Genomic DNA, 21763 nt, shown 5'->3' with positions numbered 1-21763 from the left:
CCATCCTCATCACCATCATCGCCATGAGTGCCCTGGGGGTGTTCCTGGGGGCCATCTGTGGGGTGGTGCTGTACTGCGCCTGCTCCCAGGGCAGCATGACGGAGAGGAACTTGTCGGCGCTGGAGAACTACAACTTTGAGCTGGTGGACGGAGTCAAGCTAAAGAAAGACAAGCTGAACACACAGAGTACTTATTCGGAAGCGTGAGCTCAAGAACCCATCCTCGTGTGAGTGCGAAGCAGCCAATCAGATGGAGGGACATGGCCTCGTGGAGGGTGGGAGGTTGACTGAGACTGACTGAGTGGAGATTTTCTCAGGAGCTGCAGTGAGAGAAAGCTAACTGTAGGGGGCACTGTGTATAAAATATATGTACAGCAAAAAAAAAATATTGTTTTGTTTTGTAAGTTTTGCGTGCTTTGTTTTTTGTGTGTGAGTAATCAGATGCTGGTGTTGAGACCAATTAAGATGAAAGTATTTATCTTTTTTTTTTTATTCCTCTGAAAATCAGTTTTGTTTTTTGTTTTCATTTTGTTTTCCTTGTTTCATGGAAAGAAATTGAACATTTCGTCTCCCTATCCTGCCGTGTGGCTGTTAGGCTGGCCATGTGACGTGTGTGTGTGTATGGATGTATATACATGTTTATGTGTGTGTGTCCGTTGTCTGTATGTGTGTGTATGCAGGTGCGTATGTCTTATTTGTTTGTGTCGTGTGTGTCTTTGTCTGTGTGTGTGTCTGTCCTGTATGTGTGTGTGTGTCATGCGTCATTGTGTGTGAGTGTGTGCTTCATTCCTGTGTGTGTGTGTGTGTGTGTGTGTGTGTCTTTGTGTGCCTGCACCCAGGAGAGGGCTGCAGTCCTGGCCTCAGACCTGTGTCTAGCGCCAACAGTGCCTTTTCTCTACATTTCTGTTGCCTTTCCATCTCCTTCTGTTCTCCTCACAGCAGTAGTTAGGTGTCAGCCGTCAGAGACCGACGGACAGGATTTCACGCCATCCCTCCACGGCACCACACATCCAACTTATTGTACATAAGTTTTAATATATTCGAGCGCCCTTTTGATATAGAAAATGACCCGATGTTGCAGTATCCTTTCGTCATATACAGTGGTGTCTGGCTGTCATCACGTGATAGGCTACAGTACTTGTGTTCCTGCTTCTTATTGGTGCTCTGACAACGCTGCCTGAAACAGGATTCCAACAGCTTCGGATTGTGTTGTATATTAAACCGGGATTACATTTTTACTTAAGGAGGTGGTTTCAGGCTAGTGTCCAGAATGCAACTGAAATATTTTGTGGTTTCAATCAGTTTTGTCAATCATAGAAAGAGGAAAAAACTACATTTTCAGTCACTGGAACCTGAATTTGACATGATATCCTGGATTGTCTCAACTGTGTTCATGCACCCACGGCATCATGGGAAATGTAGTTACTTTCCTACAAGGAGAATACAGGGGACAACATTGCCACTGAATCAATCAGCACATAATGAACAGAGACTAAATAGCTGCTTCTTCTAACCACCACCACCATAACCACACGGCGTGAATGAGACTTGGGATTTGAACCCTGATCCCTAGGGTCCCATATGACTGAGACCGCGCCGGAACTAAAGGCTAAGCTAACTTTGTCTCTTCCAGGAGTCCCGTCTGAGATTCAAACACTGATCCTGTTGCCTGGGGGCCGGTGAGGAATGGCGAGCAAGGTCATAGAGATGACGATGTGCAGTAGAGCTTCAATCTTTTAAGTAGCAAGGATGTGTACTGTATTGACCATGACAACCCCCAGAATCAATGGATATCAAATGTACATTTTCGGGTTTTTTCGTTGTATGACCTGTGTTTTGTTTCTTCCTTTAAAATCGGTAGAAAGGGTTTGGTTGTCCTGGTGATAGCTTCTCGGTGCTGGTCGTTATGGATACGGGTCTGGTGTTGCCGACGTTATCTCAATTAAGAAAGGATATGGCAGCATTAGATGTGAAAAAAAATGTTGCACTGATATATTTAAAAGTTCTATGTGTTTTATGATAGTGATTTACGAAAAAAAAAACAAAAAAAAACAGAAAGATAAAGAAAGTGAGAGAAAGAGAGGGAAAGAGGGATGAGACAGTGTTACGATTAAGGCGTTTTTATATATAGGTTATGGTTTCAGAGGAAATTATATAATTCTGAAATGTACAATTTCCAGAGATGTTTTTCATTCTTGAAAAAAGCTATACGTGGGCTCTCTTGCGTAGTATTTGATTTACTTGGTATCTTACTATCTTATCATCTTGTGTTTTAGTACCGTCAACGCTGAATGTGCCATTGTTTTTTCTACAAAAGAAAAAAGTTTATTTTCAATACTGCTTCTGTAATCTTCCTGTCTCGAATATATATAAAAAACAAAAACAATGAAACGAGGGGTATTAAGTGAGGCCTTAATGACTGAAGTAATGCTTCATCTTTTGACTCATCCCGCTAGCTTCCAAGACCCATCCACGATCTCTGTTGTTACAGACCCTGATCACTCTGACTACTACATTCCAAAGAATTGGATCAAATAAATGTTTGAATATAACATTTTATCTCTCACATCGATCTTCTCCATTTTAGGCTTTTACCCTACATTAAACACCAGAGGGCAGTGTTGTGATGTTTCAGTTACCGAAGTCTAGAACAACACTACGCTCAACAGAACAAACCAAGATACATTTTGACACTTGCATGTTATATACAGTAGGCCTATGTTATTCTGTGACACAGGATCTCAGTTATGGATGTATTTAAATTCCAGGTGCATCTCAATTGTGGGTGCATCTACATTCAGTGTAGAATTTGTTACGGCGGTTGCTGAGTCGTAGACCAATATGGTAACAAAAGGTTAGCGAGGTTTGCAAACACCGCCACAAACCACAGGATATAGGTCTACCGTTTACTGCCCGTTTCTTTCACAGCAAGGGATCACCGTTTACAGGCAGTTTATGAATAGTCCTAAATGTTGCCTCGCTCTGCAAGTGTGCACAAATGTATTAGGCTACTTGCAGAAGGTGTTAACTGTGAAACTTTTCAAACCGTAAAACGGTGAGTTTCGGAACCACAAACACCACTTCCTATATCATAGTAGCCTATACGCCTAAATTCCACGCATAACTTAGCTACCAATTTAGACATATGCATTTCTCTTTGTAAATATGTATAGGCCTACATACACTAAAATGTATGCTTATGCAGTTTATATATTTCAAACTTTAAAATAAATTACATTTTAATTCGATATGATCGCCGTTTGGTCTTAGTTGGACCAAATGTATTTGGAAAGGCTCAATAATGACTTAATCTTTCCAAAGATTCAATGCAGAATATCATGCATTACATTGGACAAATTCACCTATTTAGCACTTTTAAGACACGGTGCTTCGCTATAGATTTCCTGGTTAGCAGATCTCGTAGTCTGCAGCACTTATTATTCAGCCTTGACATGTTCAAAGTCTTTCCTGGTGAAGTCATGTAGGCATGTAGACCTGCAATGCCAGTAAAATAAACGATCTTGAGGGCGATGACATCATGACTGCTTCCTTCAGCCACGGAAAGGCACACGTTTGCACAGCAGCTGTGAGATCACAAGGCATTACACAGCAGGCTATACGCATGCACTTAGGTCATTTCTGACTTTGACGCTTTGCGTGCAGTAGGCTACACACCTATAAAGCTATGTAGTGGATGTTTTAGCTATATGGCAATGTACTATTGCTATAACTTGTAAAGTCTGTAGATTACTGTTCTCAGCTGCCCTGGACTGCTTTAAAATCACAAATGTATCATTTGAAGGGTCGAAACGGTTTCTGTTCTGCACGCAGGAAGCAAACATGGGTTTGAGCGATGATATCTAAAGTGGTTTGGAAAGCCATGATTCAAATCATACGCAGGGTAAGACAGTGGACATGGTGTAAGCGCGTGTGTAGGTCACTGTGCGCGGACACACATATGCATGCGTGAGTTTGTGTGGATACACTTGCTGTACACATACCTGTATACAGGACAGCTGTTCCTGGTCTGCAACCTGTTCTGTGGGCTTCATTCACTGTCTTGTCAGGTCTGCATTACTCAAAACATTAGTCATCATGAGCAGTTACAACTCTTATCAACCGCTCCGAGCTGGATGTTAATCAGACATGTCTATGTACAGCATCACTGTCACAAAATACACACCACACTCCTCTGAGCAATAGATATTGTTTCTAAGGACAGCCTTGGTGCTTGAGGTTTCCATCCTCATGATTCAGTTCACCATCATGAGTCCTCTGTGTCTGTGACACATGCTCCTCTCTCTCCCCCTCCTCAGTCTGTCTGTCTCCCTCTCTCCCCCTCCTCAGTGTGTCTGTCTCCCTCTCTCCCCCTCCTCTGTCTGTCTGTCTCCCTCTCTCCCCCTCCTCTGTCTGTCTGTCTGTCTCCCTCTCTCCCCCTCCTCAGTGTGTCTGTCTCCCTCTCTCCCCCTCCTCTGTCTGTCTGTCTCCCTCTCTCCCCCTCCTCTGTCTGTCTGTCTCCCTCTCTCCCCCTCCTCTGTCTGTCTGTCTCTCTCCCTCTCTCTCCCTCCTCTGTCTGTCTGTCTGTCTCCCTCTCTCCCCCTCCTCTGTCTGTCTGTCTGTCTGTCTGTCTGTCTGTCTGTCTGTCTCCCTCTCTCCCCCTCCTCTGTCTGTCTGTCTTTCTCCCTCTCTCCCCCTCCTCTGTCTGTCTGTCTGTCTCCCTCTCTCCCCCTCCTCTGTCTGTCTGTCTGTCTGTCTGTCTGTCTGTCTGTCTGTCTGTCTCCCTCTCTCCCCCTCCTCTGTGTGTCTGTCTCCCTCTCTCCCCCTCCTCTGTCTGTCTGTCTCTCTCCCTCCCCCTCCTCTGTCTGTCTGTCTGTCTCCCTCTCTCCCCCTCCTCAGTGTGTCTGTCTCCCTCTCTCCCCCTCCTCTGTCTGTCTGTCTCTCTCCCTCCCCCTCCTCTGTCTGTCTGTCTGTCTCCCTCTCTCCCCCTCCTCTGTCTGTCTGTCTCCCTCTCTCCCCCTCCTCTGTCTGTCTGTCTCCCTCTCTCCCCCTCCTCTGTCTGTCTCCCTCTCTCCCTCTCTCTCCCTCCTCTGTCTGTCTCTCTCTCTCCCTCTCTGTGTCTGTCTCTCTCTCCCTCTCTCTCTGTCTCTCTCTGTGTCTGTCTCTCTCTCCCTCTCTGTCTCTCTCTCCATCCACCTATTTCTCCACCAGTGTGTGTGTCTCTGTTTGTCTCTCACCCAGTGTGTGTACGTTTTTCCATCTTTATCTACCTAGCCTACCACTGTGTACTGTGTGTGTGTGCGTGCGTGTTTGAGTGTGTGTTTGTGTGAGCCAACTAATTGTTTCTGGGGCAGTTATCAAGCTTACCATCCTTGGCCGGGTTACGAATCTGGGAAACCCAACCAATTTATTAAAGGTAAGACTCAGGGCAAGTTCGTTTCTGATCTCGAGCCCTCCGAGTGCATTTGGCATTTCCGGTGTGGGCGGGTCCAGATTGGGAGAGGGGGAGGACTCTCGTCACCCACTTTTTTGAAGGAAAAAGACTCGCCTCGAGACGACTTTAACGTGCGGGCGAGCTGGACTCTGTGCCCAAGTCTGGTTTTCAAGACTCTCCTTTCTGTCGAGATCTGTTAGTTTTATTTTTTCTGTTTTTTCATTCGTCCTTTTAAAAGGATACAACATCACACCATTGATACGCTGAAGTGTTTGTCTTGCTGAAAACAAAAGTAGTAAAAGTAGCGGACAAGCCCAATTTCGTCGGCGTGTCGAAATTGTTTTTTCCGTAGAAGATATATTTTGTCGCCGCAAATGTTACTCTGATTCCGCTAACAAGGATAAACGAGAAAAGGCTTTGCCAAGGTAGGTCCCTCGTCATTTATTTAACCCATTGTTGCTACTGTAATGTTCAGAGTATTTGACAAAGGGCGTAAGAAATTCTGTAAGAGCAACTTTGGGTGGGGATATCTCGCAGGCGAGACGATGAGTGAGTAGACGTTCTGTGTCAGTTCAACTTACACTTAACAAAAATATGTTTTCCTATTTATGTTTTAAGGAGATAATTTTACGAAATCACATAACGGTTAGGTAGTGATGCATTGGCTCATGGCTGAAAGGGGATCATTAGACCAGCTGTCCCCTTTAGGCTATTAAGACCGGGGTAGGCCTTGTTCGGTGGTCCCGTTAGGGAGTTTCATGGAGTCTTTGTACAGCTCTCAAGCAGTCTGAGAGTCTGTCACAACCAAGCTTGTGTCTACGAAAGACCGATCACATCTGTATGCTTGAAGGCCCCACGTTATAACGAGTCAAACGATCGTTGTGAAGTTGCACCCTATTGTTCATGTTGAAATCTCTGCCCCCCCCCCCCCTACTCCCCCACAGTCATTTTGTTTTGCAAAAGATAAAGTTGTCAAATAACTTGTAAATATAGTCCAGTGTATCTACTTTAATACGAGCCAGAATGATAACAAATTGTAACTTTTTTACAGGGGGAACATGACCCCAGTTTAATATTCAGATAGGCCCTACCGGCCAAGGAAGTCAAAAGATGTTATCCACATCTAGCATGGCCATTAAAATACTTAAATATCGTTGTGCGCAAAAAAGGAAATTGGCATTGAATTTGACTTCTGTTTATGATATATATTTACCCTGTAGGCCTACCCCTGCGTCTGAAGCATTGCCATTGCGTAAACATGTAGAGCTAGACCTAGCATGATGAGTCCTGTCTACGATGTATTTCCTGTTAGAACTGCATCGCTCCAGGCTGCATTTTTCCTCTAGAAACTCACAGGCCAGATCGGGCATGCTTGTTGAACAATTTGGCAAAACTGCACCGTTAAGATTGAGTCATGTTTGCGATATATGTATGTAGACAAAGTCCTAATTCGGCCAGTTGAAATGATTAGTCGTATGTTTGAGTGTTTCATATCCTAAACTTATATGGCATCAACATAGTAGTTTAAGTGTTAATCCCTGACTCTGTGATCTCTCTCGCATGCACACACACATGCGCGCGCAGACACACTCAGACACAGTGCTTATTACACTCTTTAGTGTAGGTTACAGAGTCTACAGGACGGATATGGTACGAGGTGGTCTCCAAACGCTTTGTGAGTCACTTCCCCTTAGCAACTCTGTTATGGCTTGGTAACAATTGGTCAGCGCTAGCTAGGAGAGTCCATTGTGCTGATTGGTCAGTGCCTCTGACCCTAAAGTTGTCCTCCTCACTCGACACAATGCCTTCCTCTTCTGCCTTTGATCTGTGACTCATGGTTTACAGGTATGGCATTAGAGCAGTGTTGACAATAAGTGGTCCTTCCCCCCCAAAAAAGGGTGTTGGTGACTCATGACTCATTCGGCCTCTCTGGGCTGTTTGTGTGGAGTGGTGGAAAGTTCTGGAACATTTTGGGGGTTTATTAGTTTGGAATGTGTTTTCTCATTCTCTGAGCAAGGACAGGCTGAGATCAGTGACTTGAGGAGGAACATGGATGTTGGGGGGGGGGGGGGGGGGGGGAAGAGAAACTGAGTCACAAAATGAGAGGCACAAGCTGCTTCTTTCAGCGGGTTTTCAGTCTTGTGGACTGGGAGAGTGACTTCAGATTTCACAAGTGACATGTTGGGATGTGTGTTGAATGAGGAGTATCGTACGCTGTCAGCAAGAAGAGGCTCGGACTGAAAGTATCCTGTGCGAAAAATTCTGTCGGGGGATCCAATTCTGAGCGTGGGTTTCCTTTTTCCAAAGTGTAGCGTTTGTTGGAGGTGGGGGGGGGGGGGGTTCCCTTCCGTATCCACTTACTTTTGGTAGCCAGTCAACACAGGCTCCACAGCACAGTTAATTGAGGAAATGGACACTGCCATGCCCTTCTGGGCTGTCAGGGGAGCTAATGGACAGAGGGGAGGGAGGGAGGGAGGGAAGATTTAATGGAAGGCCTCACACTAGCAGGTGGGGTTGGGGGGAAGGGTGTTCAGAATCTCTACTGGACAGACAGCCGCAACTGTGTCCTGTGTCCTGTGTCCTGTGTCCTGTGTTTTGTAAGCGCTCTCATCTCATTAGAGTCTCGTGTCGTCAAACGTCAAAGAGCTGCCTGATGGTTGTTTGGTCTCTGGGTCTGGTGTGTGTGTGTGTGTGTATATATGTGTGTGTTTATTCGCTGTGCTAAAAGTCTTGGGTAAAAATGTCAAAAGTAAAGAGAAAATGCATGAAATAATGAAACTAAAAGATTTACCTAAAATGCTCCCAACAGTGCAATTTTAAAGTGCCACACAAATACCTATCAATAAATATTTAAGATATATATTTTTCAAAAAATCTTGAGTACTTAAGACTTCTGCACTAAGGCTTCTATATTATATAGGTCTAGGCTAACACTTCATTGGTGTTGCTGTTCTTGCTTGTATCGAGACCAGCATTAACTGGTCCCTTCCTGCTGATCATTCCGCCCTGCTATGCAAGCTAGCTGGCATGTGGTCAAAGAAGAAATGAGCTGACAAAAGACGTATATTCTGCATGAAGAAAACTAAGGAAACCATAGAGTGAGCGAGCTTGGTAGGTGAGACATTTGCTTGCTAGAAGACTTTGGAGGCGTGTCGGTTGTGGCTATCTTACCTCTTCTGCTTTTCTCTGATGTTGTGGTGTGGTGCACCGCAGTGGGGGGGGCGTATCTGATACTGAGCCTCATAACTGGAGCCTGAGAAACCAGGCCTGTGTGGCTCCTTCCTCATGTAGGGTGCAGTCAACCGTGTGTCCAGAAAGAGTATCAGCAAGAGGCTCAGCAAAACATCATCAAGCCCCCATTTCTCGATGGCTAGGGTGATGAAAAATGGTCCGCAAGGAATAGATTTGTCAAGAGTGATCACGGGATGATCGCGGTGCATGTTCACACCAAGTCTGGGTTTATGTCCTGTATTACCGAAGCCGTTTTCACAATCAAAGATATGCCGTGTTGATGGTTGTATTGTTGCTCCTTGTATGGCTGCACCTTGGGTACATATCACGCTTGTTATTTTGCTGTTTGAGCTGCAGTACTGTGAGGCCATAGATGTGAAGGATACTGTGCAAAACACACCACGATGAAATGTAGTCTAAACTACAGTTGCTCTTCTCACAAAAGCGCTACAGAATGTTGCGCTGTTTAACCACCAAACTCTTGAGTCTTGTCGCAGGGATTTCGGTATTTCATTTCCATATTTTTAAAACTTGAGTCGTGACAAGTCAGTCCTGTAATTAATTGACTTGGTCTCATGTAAAACTTCTTGTTTTGAGTGCGTCTGAAACTTTTTTTCACAAGGGAAAAATCCCACGATGGATGCAAAGCTTTGTCTCCGCCAACGTCGAGGAGAATGAGAGTTGTGAAGACATCAGGTACTTCGATGCCTTTTCTATGAGAAGGATATGCGAATACAATCCTATAGCTTTCTCTTTTCTCTGCACACTTAAAAAGTTCCTACGAGCGTGTCACCCAACACTGGAGGGCAGAGCATTTCACTAGACAACTAGACCTGTCTTGGGTGGAATGTTTGGTGAATTTACATGACAGAGCCATGCTCCATGCTTGTCTCCAAAGCATGCTGTTAAATCAAACCCTCGGAGCAAACTGTCCACCGCCAACGACATGCTGCCGACAGTGGCGCGGATTAAGCCACCTTTGACCCCCGCCTAGACTGTGTCTTGTGGCGGAAACCATGGGGTTGGGCGGAAGAGCTTGTTGGAATTCAGAAGGATCCTGTTGCTTCAGTTGGGTAGAACCATGTTTCTTTGGTAAATTGCGTTTGAAAATGTTTATTTGTTGTTGTTTCAGTCAGTAAGTTTTGTGCTATCTGTAAATAGGGAGTCAGGTGGTTGAGCGGTTAGGGAATCGGGCTAGTAATCTGAAGGTTGCCAGTTCGATTCCTGGCTGTGGCAAATGACATTGTGTCCTTGGGCAAGGCACTTGACCCAACTTGCCTCGGGGAGAATGTCCCCGTACTTACTGTTAGTCGCTCTGGATAAGATAATGGATATGACTAAATGCAAATGTAAATACAGAGCTGAAGAGAGTTTGGTACCAGGAGAGACACTGAGCCTGAGCGTGGTCAGTATTTACACAACGACTGCGAGAATGAAAGGTTGTTGTGCCAACTGCAGAGGCTACAGCTGCAGAGACTAACTGCTTCTCCTGCAGGCCGTGACCATACAAAGCCATGATTAGGGCCTGGTTTATTCACACTTCTATAAATATTAGGCTCTGGCACATTTCACACAAGCATGTATTCACACTCTTGAGTCCATCACTCTGAAAGTCTTGTCTGAAACCTGAGGTACAACAGTACAACAAGGTTTTATAAACAAGTTCTAGCATCACCATTTGAAAACAGGGGGTCAGATGGCTGAGCAGTTAGGGAGTCGGGCTATTAATCAGAAGTGGCTCTGGATAAGAGCGTCTGCTAAATGACTCAATGTAAACAAGTTCCCTTTTTCTGTCTTTCTTCACAATCCCCTTCTGTCGTCACTCTCCAAGCGACCGTACGAGTCATGACTGAATCTGCTGGGCTGAGATCACAAACTGTTTCCTGTGACTGATTCACAGCTTGGGGTGCAACTGATATCTCCACCCTCATATGCTGGCTCTGGGCCAGCCTGGGTCATGGTTTCCCATGAAGAAAGAGAGAGAGATATGGAGGGAGAGGGAGAGGGAGAGGATTTTCCCAACCGCCGACTGGGAAAGACCATCCAGCTGCACGGCACGTGTTGGAAACATCCAAGTCTTAGTTGTCTTTTTGTTAAATGTGCTCTACAGTCAGTCGACCACTTTCCGTTCTAATCAACACAGCACGGCCCATATCGACGTGTTGGCCCACCTTTCACTGTTCCAGTATCATCTTGCAGTAGAGTCAGTTAGATAAACATCTGTTCGGTTGCTACACTTCTCCGCCCTGGCGACTTATCAGTTCAGGGGTCTTGGAAGAGAGGGAGAAGTTGCATTGACGATGTTTGGTCGTGGGGGTGTGTTTAACTACAGATTGCGCCCCCTGTGGGTAACTGTCAGTTTGAGCAACGGAAGGGGGTTGACTAAGTTATTTTGTCCTGGAAGTTTTTCCTTGTCTTCTTTGAGAGTTGAGGTTGGGTGCAGTTCTGTGATTTGTATGTGAGGCCCTCAGTATCACTCCTTGTAGAAAGGTCCATACAAATATATTTGATTTGATTTTGACCGGTGAACTCCCCTTTAGTTTAGTGCTCTGAAGATACCCTGAGCTGTAAACAAAGACGGAAGCTAAGGAATGTTGGGAGGAGTCTTCAAGTTGAGAGACTGGAACTGCAATTGGTGTGGGGTATGACATCTTCCAACTGCTGACTCTTCATGAATCTTTTTGTAATTTAGAATCAATTCTCAAAGCTTTTGGTTAAGTTTGACATGGTCGTTTTGTATGCTTTAAATGTGGTTAGCTACGGCTAGCAGGCCTAGCCGCCCTGCGTGGTGTTTTCTGTGGTGCAGGCTGCTCAGAGTCCCTGCTCCTCCAACTGATCCCGTACGAATGTACTTTACGCTACCCATAAGTTGATAGTAAACTATTTGATCAAATAAATAGGGTAATTTGTCATTGATTGGTCATTGTTTTGTGTGAACTGAATGTGCTGTCTTGAACAAATATTGGCACGAAAAAATGATTTAGTAAGATGGACTTTTTTACATCATGGTTTTGCTGCATTTATCATTCAAAGGTGTTTCGTTCATAAACAAATTCCAGTCGCTCACACGTTTGTGTTCACACAAGTCAACACATCCCAATATGGCTTTTTCAGAACACGAGCTGTTGCTTGTCAGGGTTGTTTCTTCATCTTAACAAAGAGCAACTCGGCTTTAAACACTTTTGTTTATCTTACCGGGAAGGGTAGTGGTCATGGTCCACATTCTCCGAGTGTCTCAGAGTCGCTCTGCTCCCGGAGGCACGTTCAAACAGACCAATCTGATCCCGGATCAGCTTTCCCCGCCGTGCTGATCTGGGAGGAACTTCACAGGAAGTGTCTTCACAGGAAGTGTGTCATCGGGTGTGTGGAGGACGGAGGGGGGAGGCATGAAGCTCCCTGACCAAATAGGGGAGCAGACACACGCATACATATCTCTTTCTTCTAGGGAGCTGTGTTCTTGTCTAGATCTGTGTATAGCCTATATACTCTATACTATAGAAGATCAACAATCATGGCTGTTTTTCAGGTGTTGTCATACACAGACTATAGCATCAGACCTGAAGATTTGAGATGCTTCATAAGGTTGCGTGGACAAAACAATCTTCCCTGTGAATTAGTTATATTTTATTTAGCTTGATTTTTATCTTGATTTTGTTTTGGGTTTTTTTTTTGGGGGGGGGGACTTTCCTCTTGTTTGTACAGTAGATGTCCTGACATCACATCCTGCTTTTTGTTCATTTGAAGGCAAGTTCACTAGGGTCAGAGATTCAAAAGTAAACTTCAAGTTTAGCAGCACATGTTCCTTAGAGGAAAGCCTGTATGTAAATAGTCTCAGTGTACCACACCTCTTTCACACTCCAGTTCACATCGTCTCAGCTGATCAGCACAGCTCCTCAGCGCGGAAACATCTGAAAAGACACGATCGTCGTCTTCTCTCAGTGAGTGCAGTCGAAAAGACACGATCGTCGTCTTCTCTCAGTGAGTGCAGTCGAAAAGACACGATCGTCGTCTTCTCTCAGTGAGTGCAGTCGAAAAGACACGATCGTCTTCTTCTCTCAGTGAGTGCAGTCGAAAAGACACGATCGTCGTCTTCTCTCAGTGAGTGCAGTCGAAAAGACACGATCGTCGTCTTCTCTCAGTGAGTGCAGTCGAAAAGACACGATCGTCGTCTTCTCTCAGTGAGTGCAGTCGAAAAGACACGATCGTCGTCTTCTCTCAGTGAGTGCAGTCGAAAAGACACGATCGTCTTCTTCTCTCAGTGAGTGCAGTCGAAAAGACACGATCGTCGTCTTCTCTCAGTGAGTGCAGTCGAAAAGACACGATCGTCGTCTTCTCTCAGTGAGTGCAGTCGAAAAGACACGATCGTCGTCTTCTCTCAGTGAGTGCAGTCGAAAAGACACGATCGTCGTCTTCTCTCAGTGAGTGCAGTCGAAAAGACACGATCGTCGTCTTCTCTCAGTGAGTGCAGTCGAAAAGACACGATCGTCGTCTTCTCTCAGTGAGTGCAGTCGAAAAGACACGATCGTCGTCTTCTCTCAGTGAGTGCAGTCGAAAAGACACGATCGTCGTCTTCTCTCAGTGAGTGCAGTCGAAAAGACACGATCGTCGTCTTCTCTCAGTGAGTGCAGTCGAAAAGACACGATCGTCGTCTTCTCTCAGTGAGTGCAGTCGAAAAGACACGATCGTCGTCTTCTCTCAGTGAGTGCAGTCGAAAAGACACGATCGTCGTCTTCTCTCAGTGAGTGCAGTCGTTCATCGCTCAGTTCTTTTATTCTTTTGTCCCGTTTCAGATGGATCTGAGGGTACTGGGTGTAGCAGTATTACTAGGCGTCTTCACCTGCCGTGCACAACAAGGTAAGGTCTTGCTATTCTCACACTATTATAGGCTTTCTTCCATTCTGATGCTTCAAATATGAGGGGTCCTCCGTACTCACCAAAACAGCTAGTCTTGTACTACTTGTAGAACTATGTATATATATATATATATACTATCTATATGTGCGCTGAATATATAGTATGTATTACAGTGTGACTTATAGTTCAGGAGGAAGCAATGCTGGCTCTGTGGTATCGACCCACCCTGAAACCTTCAGTTCCAGCCCAACTGTCAAACTGGATGACTTGGAAGAAATATAACTGAATACATCTGCGAAATAGCCTGTTTTATTTCTGTATTTTTATGACATATATAAATGTTTGGGGACAGAACTGACAGAATGTGTTGACTGTCTTTCAGAGGGCAGTGTCTGCATCAAGGCCAATGCCCAGTCGTGTGGAGAATGCATCCAAGTCTCTGAGAAATGTGGCTGGTGCTCTGATGTTGTGAGTTCACGTTCACAACAAACTGTCGTCCATGTCTCCTGGTTTCATCCACAAAGTGCTCACAGTAGCTTTATTTAGATTTGTAAAGACAAGTTGGTACTTCACATGAAATTCGAGGGTACATTTATGCAAGCACTGCCAGCAGAGAAGATTTAAAGGAAATCCATGATCCATATAACAGCCTACATAGGTAGGATACAGCTTCCTCACATGTCTAGACTTCTCTCTATCCGAAATCAACACGGAAGGAACAGCGAGGATGCCCATAAGGCAGCTCTTTTGTTCTTGCAACTGTTCGAGTTCCTCAGAGGAACAGAAAAACATCCAGCCACTCAAATGTCCAGTGCCCGGTCCAACCCTGGATAAACTGTGTTCTGTATGAGAAGAGCCAGAAGGCCTCTCGTTCGAGCCCAGTGTCCCATGTTAAAGAATGTGGTCCGAGTCATTTTGATTTAGGCTCGTCACAATGTCTTCCAGAGAAGGCCTGCCTTGTGAGGAATCATGTGCGTCTAATCTATGCTCAGAAGGAGTTGTGTTGGTCACCCGTTACTTCATCGTTACTTATAGAGTAGACTAGATTGTTGGAAGCTGGTTTGCATTAGTGACGCTAAGTTCAGCTCTCCTGTAAAGAAGCCATCAGCATACATACATACATACATACACACACACACACACACACACACACACACACACACACACACACACACACACACACACACACACACACACACAAAATCCCGAGTAACAGTTGACAGGCACAAGGCCACACCTGTTCATGTGTGCTTAAAGGTGTTTATGTATATTATGCAGTTCCTTCAAAGTCTTGTTGAAAATCTACAATGCTCCACAACAATATCACTACTACAAGCTCTTTACACTAATAAATACACTTTTTTTTTAGATGTTGAATTGAGTCGCTCCCATCGCTCAAACCTTTTGTTGTTTCTCTGCAGGCCTTCCTGAAGCAGGGAGAGGCCAAATCAGCTCGCTGTGACGACCTGGAGTCCTTGACCAAGAAAGGCTGCGTGGTTGCCAAGATCGAAAACCCCCGGGGAGACCAGACCATCATCACCAACAAGCCTGTGACCAACCGAGTCAACAAGCACACCATGGACACTAACCAGATCACCCAGATCCAGCCCCAGAAGCTCTCTCTCAGGCTGCGCTCTGGTACGCCCACTCATTCCTCAGACCCCGGGTGCTCCACCCCCTGTTCCTGGAGAGCTGCCTTCCTGTCGTTTTCTGTCCCAACCCCTAATCTAGCACACCTGTTGAATCAAGTTAGTTAGGACTGGGATTCGGAGCAGAAACGCACAGGTAAACCTCCAGAAGCACGATGAGGGAGGTTAGGCCGTGTACTGCATAGCAGATGCTACTGAAAGTAGTACTGTTTCACGTAACCTGGAATGACAAATGCACACATTTGGTCATTGGTCACCCATCATGAAGAAAAGAACATGCATCACAATATAGATGTTTATAAGTTTGTGATTTTTTGACGTAGTGTTAGCTACAAGTTTTTATTTATTTATTTTGTGTTTGTTTTCTTCCCCCAACATACCACACATGAAGGTAATGACAGGGTCTTGAACCGTCCAATGAGAGCGTCCGTTCTTGAACTCTGTTCTTGCTGTCACCAGGTGAGCCCCAGACCTTCAACCTGAAGTTCAAGCGTGCGGAGGATTACCCCATCGACCTCTACTACCTCATGGACCTGTCCTACTCCATGAAGGACGATCTGGACAACGTCAAGAACCTGGGAACCGCCCTCATGAACGAAATGAAAGAGATCACCTCGGACTTCAGGATTGGTGAGAAATCTGTCCGAAATCTGTCCGTCATGTCAACCAACACTAAATCACCAAAACGCGCAGCCAACACTGTACCATGAACATACATACATACATACATACAGGGGGATGGGTATATTTGGACGAAGGCCTTATTTAAAAAGGACCACGTTCTCTACGCTCCAGGCTTCGGCTCGTTTGTGGAGAAGACGGTGATGCCGTACATCAGCACCACCCCGGCCAGGCTTCTGAACCCGTGCACCAGCAACCAGAACTGCACCAGCCCCTTCAGCTACAAGAATGTGCTGAAGCTCACCCAGAAAGGCGAGGAATTCAACAAGCTTGTCAGCGAGCAGCAGATCTCCGGCAACCTGGACTCCCCCGAGGGGGGCTTCGACGCCATCATGCAGGTGGCAGTCTGCGGGGTGAGTCACACAGGAAGGCGGGGGGCAGCCTCGCCGTGGGGGGGGCAGCCTCGCCGTGGGGGGGGCGGCCTCGCCGTGGGGGGGGCGGCCTCGCCTCGGGCAGCCACAGCTCTGTAGTGAGCTTAGATACTCATGTGGAACAGCGTCATGTGAAGTTGTCGTCGACGGAGTTGGGTTTTTAACCAAGCCGTCTCCTCCTCCTTGCCCTCCTTGCCCTCCTCTTCCTCCCGCTCCTCCTCCTGCTCGCAGGACCAGATAGGCTGGAGGAACGTCACCCGTCTGCTGGTGTTCTCCACCGACGCTGGCTTCCACTTCGCTGGAGACGGCAAGCTAGGTGGCATCGTCCTTCCCAACGACGGGAAGTGTCACATGGAGAACGACATGTACACCATGAGCCACTACTACGTATGTGCTTCATGTGCTTCTGTGTCTTCCTGTGGTGTTTACACGCTACTACATCTGTGTTTTCATACATATGGGCCAAACAAATACAATCGGATTTGATTTGACGCCAGCTTGTTGTATGTTTTGTACCCAGTGGCGAAATGAACAGCTTGTGTTCCTGTGTATGTGAAGTATGCTGTTATTGTTTTGACTTACAACACTGGTTCTACTTGTTCATCCACAGGATTATCCTTCGATAGCCCATCTGGTTCAGAAGCTCAGCGATAACAACATTCAGACTATTTTTGCTATTACTGAAGAATTCCAGCCTGTTTACAAGGTATGGTGTGTGTGTGTGTGTGTGTGTGTGTGGTTGTGGTTCATGCTTCAGTACCAAGTTAAACATTAAGTCATGTTTGATCTCACCCTCTAATAGGAACTGAAAAACCTCATTCCCAAGTCCGCCGTGGGAACACTATCCTCAAACTCCAGCAACGTGATCAAACTCATCATCGATGCTTACAACGTCAGTTGGTTTTTCTACATTTGCATTTGAAGAGTTGATTCATTTACTCGACTCTTCTATCCACAGTGTTGTCCCCAAAAACCCCTGCATGCAGCAGATAAACAAGGACAGTATTAAGGCCTTGTCGTTGAGCACTGACTAGAGTAGAACCACCCCTGTTGCCTTCACACGTGGACATGTTTCTTCGTCTGTTAGTCTCTGTCGTCTGAAGTGATCCTGGAGAACAGCAAGCTGCCGGCGGGTGTCTCCATACAGTTCAAGTCCATCTGCAAGAACGGAGTTGTCGGCACAGGGGAGGACGGCAGGAAATGCTCCAACATATCCATCGGCGACGAGGTAAGGCTACAGAAAACAGCCGCCCGCCCACACACCCAGCTTGGGTTGTGTCGTCGAGAGAAGCTTCCGTCTGTGCGTTCCACCACACGTGCGTTAACTCAACGGGGGGAGAAAACATTTTTTTTCAAGTGAGGTGAAGACGTGTCCTCCTCCCTCCCAGGTCTCCTTTGAGATCGGCATCACCTCCACCAAGTGTCCGTCCCAGGTCAAGCCAACCACCGTGAAGATCAGGCCCCTGGGATTCAACGAGGACGTGGAGATCGAGCTCAACTTCATCTGCGAGTGCGAGTGCCACGTCCACGACCACGTGGAGGTCAACAGCCCCGACTGCCACAACGGCAACGGCACCTTCGAGTGTGGAGCCTGCAGGTACAGCCCTCCGACTGCCTCACAGCCGACGCGTTGGATGTGAAAGTGTCCGCTAAGTGCGGCTACTGTGTTGACGTGTACTGCCCTTGAGCTGTATCCATCCCACATGCTAAATGATCCTACCCCACCCTCACCTCCCTCCACCCTCATCTCCCTCCCTCCACCCTCACCTCTACCCCACCCATCCTTCCTGTGCCCTACTCTTCACTCCCTCGCCCTACCCTTCTCCACCCTCCTCTCCCTGCCACCTTCCCCCACTCTCCTGTCCCTTCCTCTCTCTCCACCTTCCCCTCCCTTCCGCCTGCCCCCCTCCCTCCTCTCCCTGCCACCATCCGTCTCAGGTGCAACAAGGGCAGGATCGGACTTCTGTGTGAGTGCAGCACAGACGAGGTGAGGACCGACGACCTGGACGCCAACTGCCGCAAGGACAACGGCACGGACATCTGCAGCAACAACGGAGACTGCGTGTGTGGAACCTGTGAGTGCAAGAAGAGGGAGAACCCTGAGGAACGCTACAGCGGAAAGTTCTGCGAGTGTGACAACTTCAACTGTGATCGCTCCAACAACAAACTGTGTGGAGGTAACGCTTCATCCTTGCCTGTCATTTTATTTCTTTTGATAAAACAAAATAAACAGCATATTGTCATTAACGTTTTTTCAGTTGAGGATGTACAAAACAAATGTTGGTTCTGGCAGTTGGTTTGATCAGTTTTTTGCTTAATCGGAAAGTAACTCATAGATTGATTTAATAGTGTTTATTGGCCCCAAAAAATAAAATGACAGATGACAGAAAAAATACACAAAATGAGTCATGGTGCTAATAAAAATGCCTAAAGTAATAATCCAGAGTAAGGCCAGTGTCAGAGATCAACCCTCCACGGTCTCCTCCCAGGACACGGACGCTGCGAGTGCAGAATGTGCATCTGTGACGCTAACTACACCGGCAGCGCCTGCGACTGCTCCCTGGACACCTCCACCTGCCTGGCAGCTAACAAGCAGATCTGTAACGGGCGGGGCACCTGCGAGTGTGGCATCTGCAAGTGTACAGACCCCAAGTTCCAGGGCCCCACCTGCGAGACCTGCCCCACCTGCCCTGGAGTCTGCACCGAGCACAAGTGAGCGAGAACCAGACCCCCGGGGGGGGGGATTGTGTCCCTGACCAGCGTCCAGTGTTTGTGTTAATAACACTCCACTCGCAGCTAGGGATGTATATTATCCATCTCTGCTGCTTGTGTTAGATTTGTTGATGCTGTTTGAGGGGGGGGAATTATTTTTGCTGATATAATATAGACATTTTATGCTTCATGTTATGCTGTTCTCAGATATTTGAGCAGGGTTTTTTTTGTTTGTGTGTGTGACTCGTCCGTCCTGCCCCACAGGGACTGTGTACAGTGCCGGGCGTTCGAAACCGGAGAGAAGAAGGACACCTGCGAGAGGGACTGCAGTTACTTCAACATGATCCGCGTCAAGGACAAGCTGCCACAGCCTGGAGACCAGAGCTACCCGCTGACCCACTGCAAGGAGCGCGACGCCAACGACTGCTGGTTCTACTTCACCTACGCCGTCAGGAACAACACCGTCAAGGAGGTGTACGTGCTCGATACTCTTGGTGAGGGCTGGTGCTGCTCAGCAGGGGCATTTTGGGATTATGAGTCATAAAGGAACTTTTTTTTGTGTGCGGTTTTTACACGAAAGACCTCTTGGAGTAAAGGCGAAATGTGTTTCGGAATTGGATTGTTGATGTTGTTTTATATTGGTGGAGTTTTTCCACCACTGACTGTCTGTTCACCGCTCTCTATGTGTCTGCCCCCTCCTCTCTGTCTCCGCCCTCTACCCAGAATGCCCGGCGGGCCCTGACATCATCCCCATTGTGGCGGGCGTGGTGGCGGGCATCGTGCTGATCGGTCTGGCCCTGCTGCTCATCTGGAAGATGCTTATGATCATCCACGACCGGCGCGAGTTCGCCAAGTTCGAGAAGGAGAAGATGAACGCCAAGTGGGACACGGTACGTACAGGAGTCGTTTAGCGGCCCCCTGTGGCAAGGAGTCGTTTAGCGGCCCCCTGTGGCGAGGAGTCTTTTAGCGCCAAGTGGGACACGGTACGTACAGGAGTCGTTTAGCGCCCGCCCGTGGCGAGGAAACGCTGATGTAGAGGAGGGGAAGTGTTCTGACTTTGCCTCAGCTGTGCCGAAGTCTCGAGGTAGGAAATTCTGTCCTCAATTGTGATACACATCCTCCTAAACACGATCAAGGGTTTGAGTAATCCTGCTTTGCTTCCTTGGGTCAAACCGTAAGAAGATGAAGCATCAGTGTGGCCTGCAAACACCAGGAAGGCTGACTGTTAGGCCCGTGTGGTCTATATCCTTATCTCGGTTTCCACCTCATGTCCTCCAGCAGTTCAATCGCAGGAACAGAAAGTGTAGGGACAGGGAGTGGCCTCAACCTGGCCACGGTAGCAGTGCTGCCACGCGTTGGTCAGACAGTGGTACTGCATGACCATATAAGGCAATAAAACGGAGAGAGAGAGAGCATTCTGGGTCTCCAGGAGTCTCAGTCCTCCAGCTCCAGTGTTGCGTGTGAGAGTCACAGCCATGGTATTCCAAGTTTTCAGTCGAGTGGTCTAGCTCTTGTGTTTGAGAACGAGCATAGGTCAGGGAGGGGGAACTTACATACGGAAACCCTAGTCTCAAAACCAGGGGAAATAGCCTTTGGAGGTGAGAAATCTTAAAACAGAAGAGTAACTCTGTTTCCTTTTTACTTCCTCATTTTGTTTCTTAAATTTCCACCAACTGTTTTCGTAACGTTTTTAAACTTTGGCAAAAGCCAGTAGCATCCTGTCACCTTTTCAATCTGCTTCATTTCACAATATGTTTCCTTTCCTCCCTGTCTGTCGTTCCTCAAAACCCTCTGTCGTCAACGTAGCAAGAGAATCCCATTTACAAGAGCCCTATTAATAAGTTCCCGAATCCAAGCTATGGAAGCAAAGCCGCTGCCCTCTAATTCTGAAGTTTGTATTGCCTCCATCTTTCTCTCCTGTTCGTGCATGCTCTTTTACCCTTTGGGAGTGCTTTATTGCCCGTGTTTTGAAACGTTTTGTGAGTCAAATGTCCACCACACCCCATATGTCACTCAGCGTTATTTGCAAGAATTCACAAAGATGAATCTTCTTTAGATATTGTTTTGGAGGTTAGTTTTCTTAAAAGTTCAAATTCAAGTCAAATTATTGGCCAATGAGGGATTTTTATGGTCCAGAGTTTAAGCCCAAACCATGAGATTTAATATTTAAAAAACTTGTATTTCACTGCATGTTGTGGTGGTGTTCATAAATTCAGTTTATAGGAGGCAGCTGAGAATTGTTCAGCTAGAGAAAGGTTCATTAGCTCAAGTGCATTTTTCTCTCCATGCCTGTAGTTTCTCTCATTGGTTTAGAAGTAGACTGTCACTGCTGACATCGAGGTTGTGTTTCATATGAAGTGACACAGACAAAGCTTTAATAAGTGATCATGGAAAACACAAGGTGTCTTCAGAGTCGGCCTGCACTGAAAACGAACGTATGATAACCGTTGTTGTGCAGTGTGCTTTTTGTGAAGTGTTTCTGATCCCACGACCCTCACAAGCGCTCACTCTAAGCCAAACTGCTGGCTCACTCGCCTGGCCTGTCTCCTTTCTCTCCCAGGGGGAGAACCCAATCTACAAGAGCGCCGTCACAACCGTGGTCAACCCAAAATACGAGGGCAAATGATGGAGGAAGTCGTCCATGTCATTACAACACTGTATGCAAAAGAATATGGAAGGAGACAAGAGGAAGTGGCGGAGGGTGGAGGAGGGCAAAAGGGGAGAGGGAGGGTTATATTTTGTACGATCACTCTTGTTTGTTTTTGTAGTCACCAAATGATAGCAGTGTATTTTTGCCACTATTTCATTGTTTTACTAACGTATGTGTTTTCTATG

At 46.6% G+C, this 21763-nt stretch overlaps 2 protein-coding genes across 4 annotated transcripts in view; both read left to right on the top strand.

The window, feature by feature from the left end:
• Positions 1-2551, top strand: part of LOC146271970 (neuropilin-1a-like) — a 40146-nt gene extending 37595 nt beyond the window's left edge. For both annotated transcript variants that reach the window (XM_084707156.1, XM_084707155.1), the window contains exon 17: positions 1-2551. This exon is cut by the window's left edge and continues 69 nt beyond it. In XM_084707156.1, coding sequence (XP_084563282.1) covers positions 1-206 — 206 coding nt within the window. In that variant the 3' untranslated portion in view covers positions 207-2551.
• Positions 2552-5537: 2986 nt separating this feature from the next.
• LOC146271969 (integrin beta-1-like) lies at positions 5538-21676 on the top strand. Of its 2 annotated transcripts, XM_084707016.1 has the most exons (17): positions 5538-5855; positions 13452-13515; positions 13898-13983; positions 14937-15153; positions 15624-15794; positions 15960-16198; positions 16448-16603; positions 16827-16922; positions 17019-17108; positions 17304-17444; positions 17605-17813; positions 18155-18393; positions 18706-18928; positions 19193-19422; positions 19652-19818; positions 20735-20819; positions 21489-21626. In XM_084707016.1, the coding sequence occupies exons 2-16, from the start codon at positions 13452-13454 to the stop codon at positions 20810-20812; spliced, it is 2406 nt and encodes an 801-aa protein (XP_084563142.1). In that variant the 5' UTR covers positions 5538-5855; the 3' UTR covers positions 20813-20819; positions 21489-21626. The 2 variants fall into 2 exon arrangements, with proteins under 2 accessions (XP_084563142.1, XP_084563143.1); XM_084707017.1 differs by lacking the exon at positions 20735-20819 and having other exon boundaries at positions 21489-21676.
• Positions 21677-21763: the final 87 nt, after the last annotated feature.

Source organism: Hypomesus nipponensis, chromosome 10 (genome assembly GCF_054491055.1).
Source record: "Hypomesus nipponensis isolate SF chromosome 10, ASM5449105v1, whole genome shotgun sequence".
Classification (NCBI taxonomy): Eukaryota; Metazoa; Chordata; class Actinopteri; order Osmeriformes; family Osmeridae; genus Hypomesus; species Hypomesus nipponensis.
Note: the sequence above shows the minus strand (reverse complement) of the source record. Positions and strands in the feature narration are given on the sequence as shown.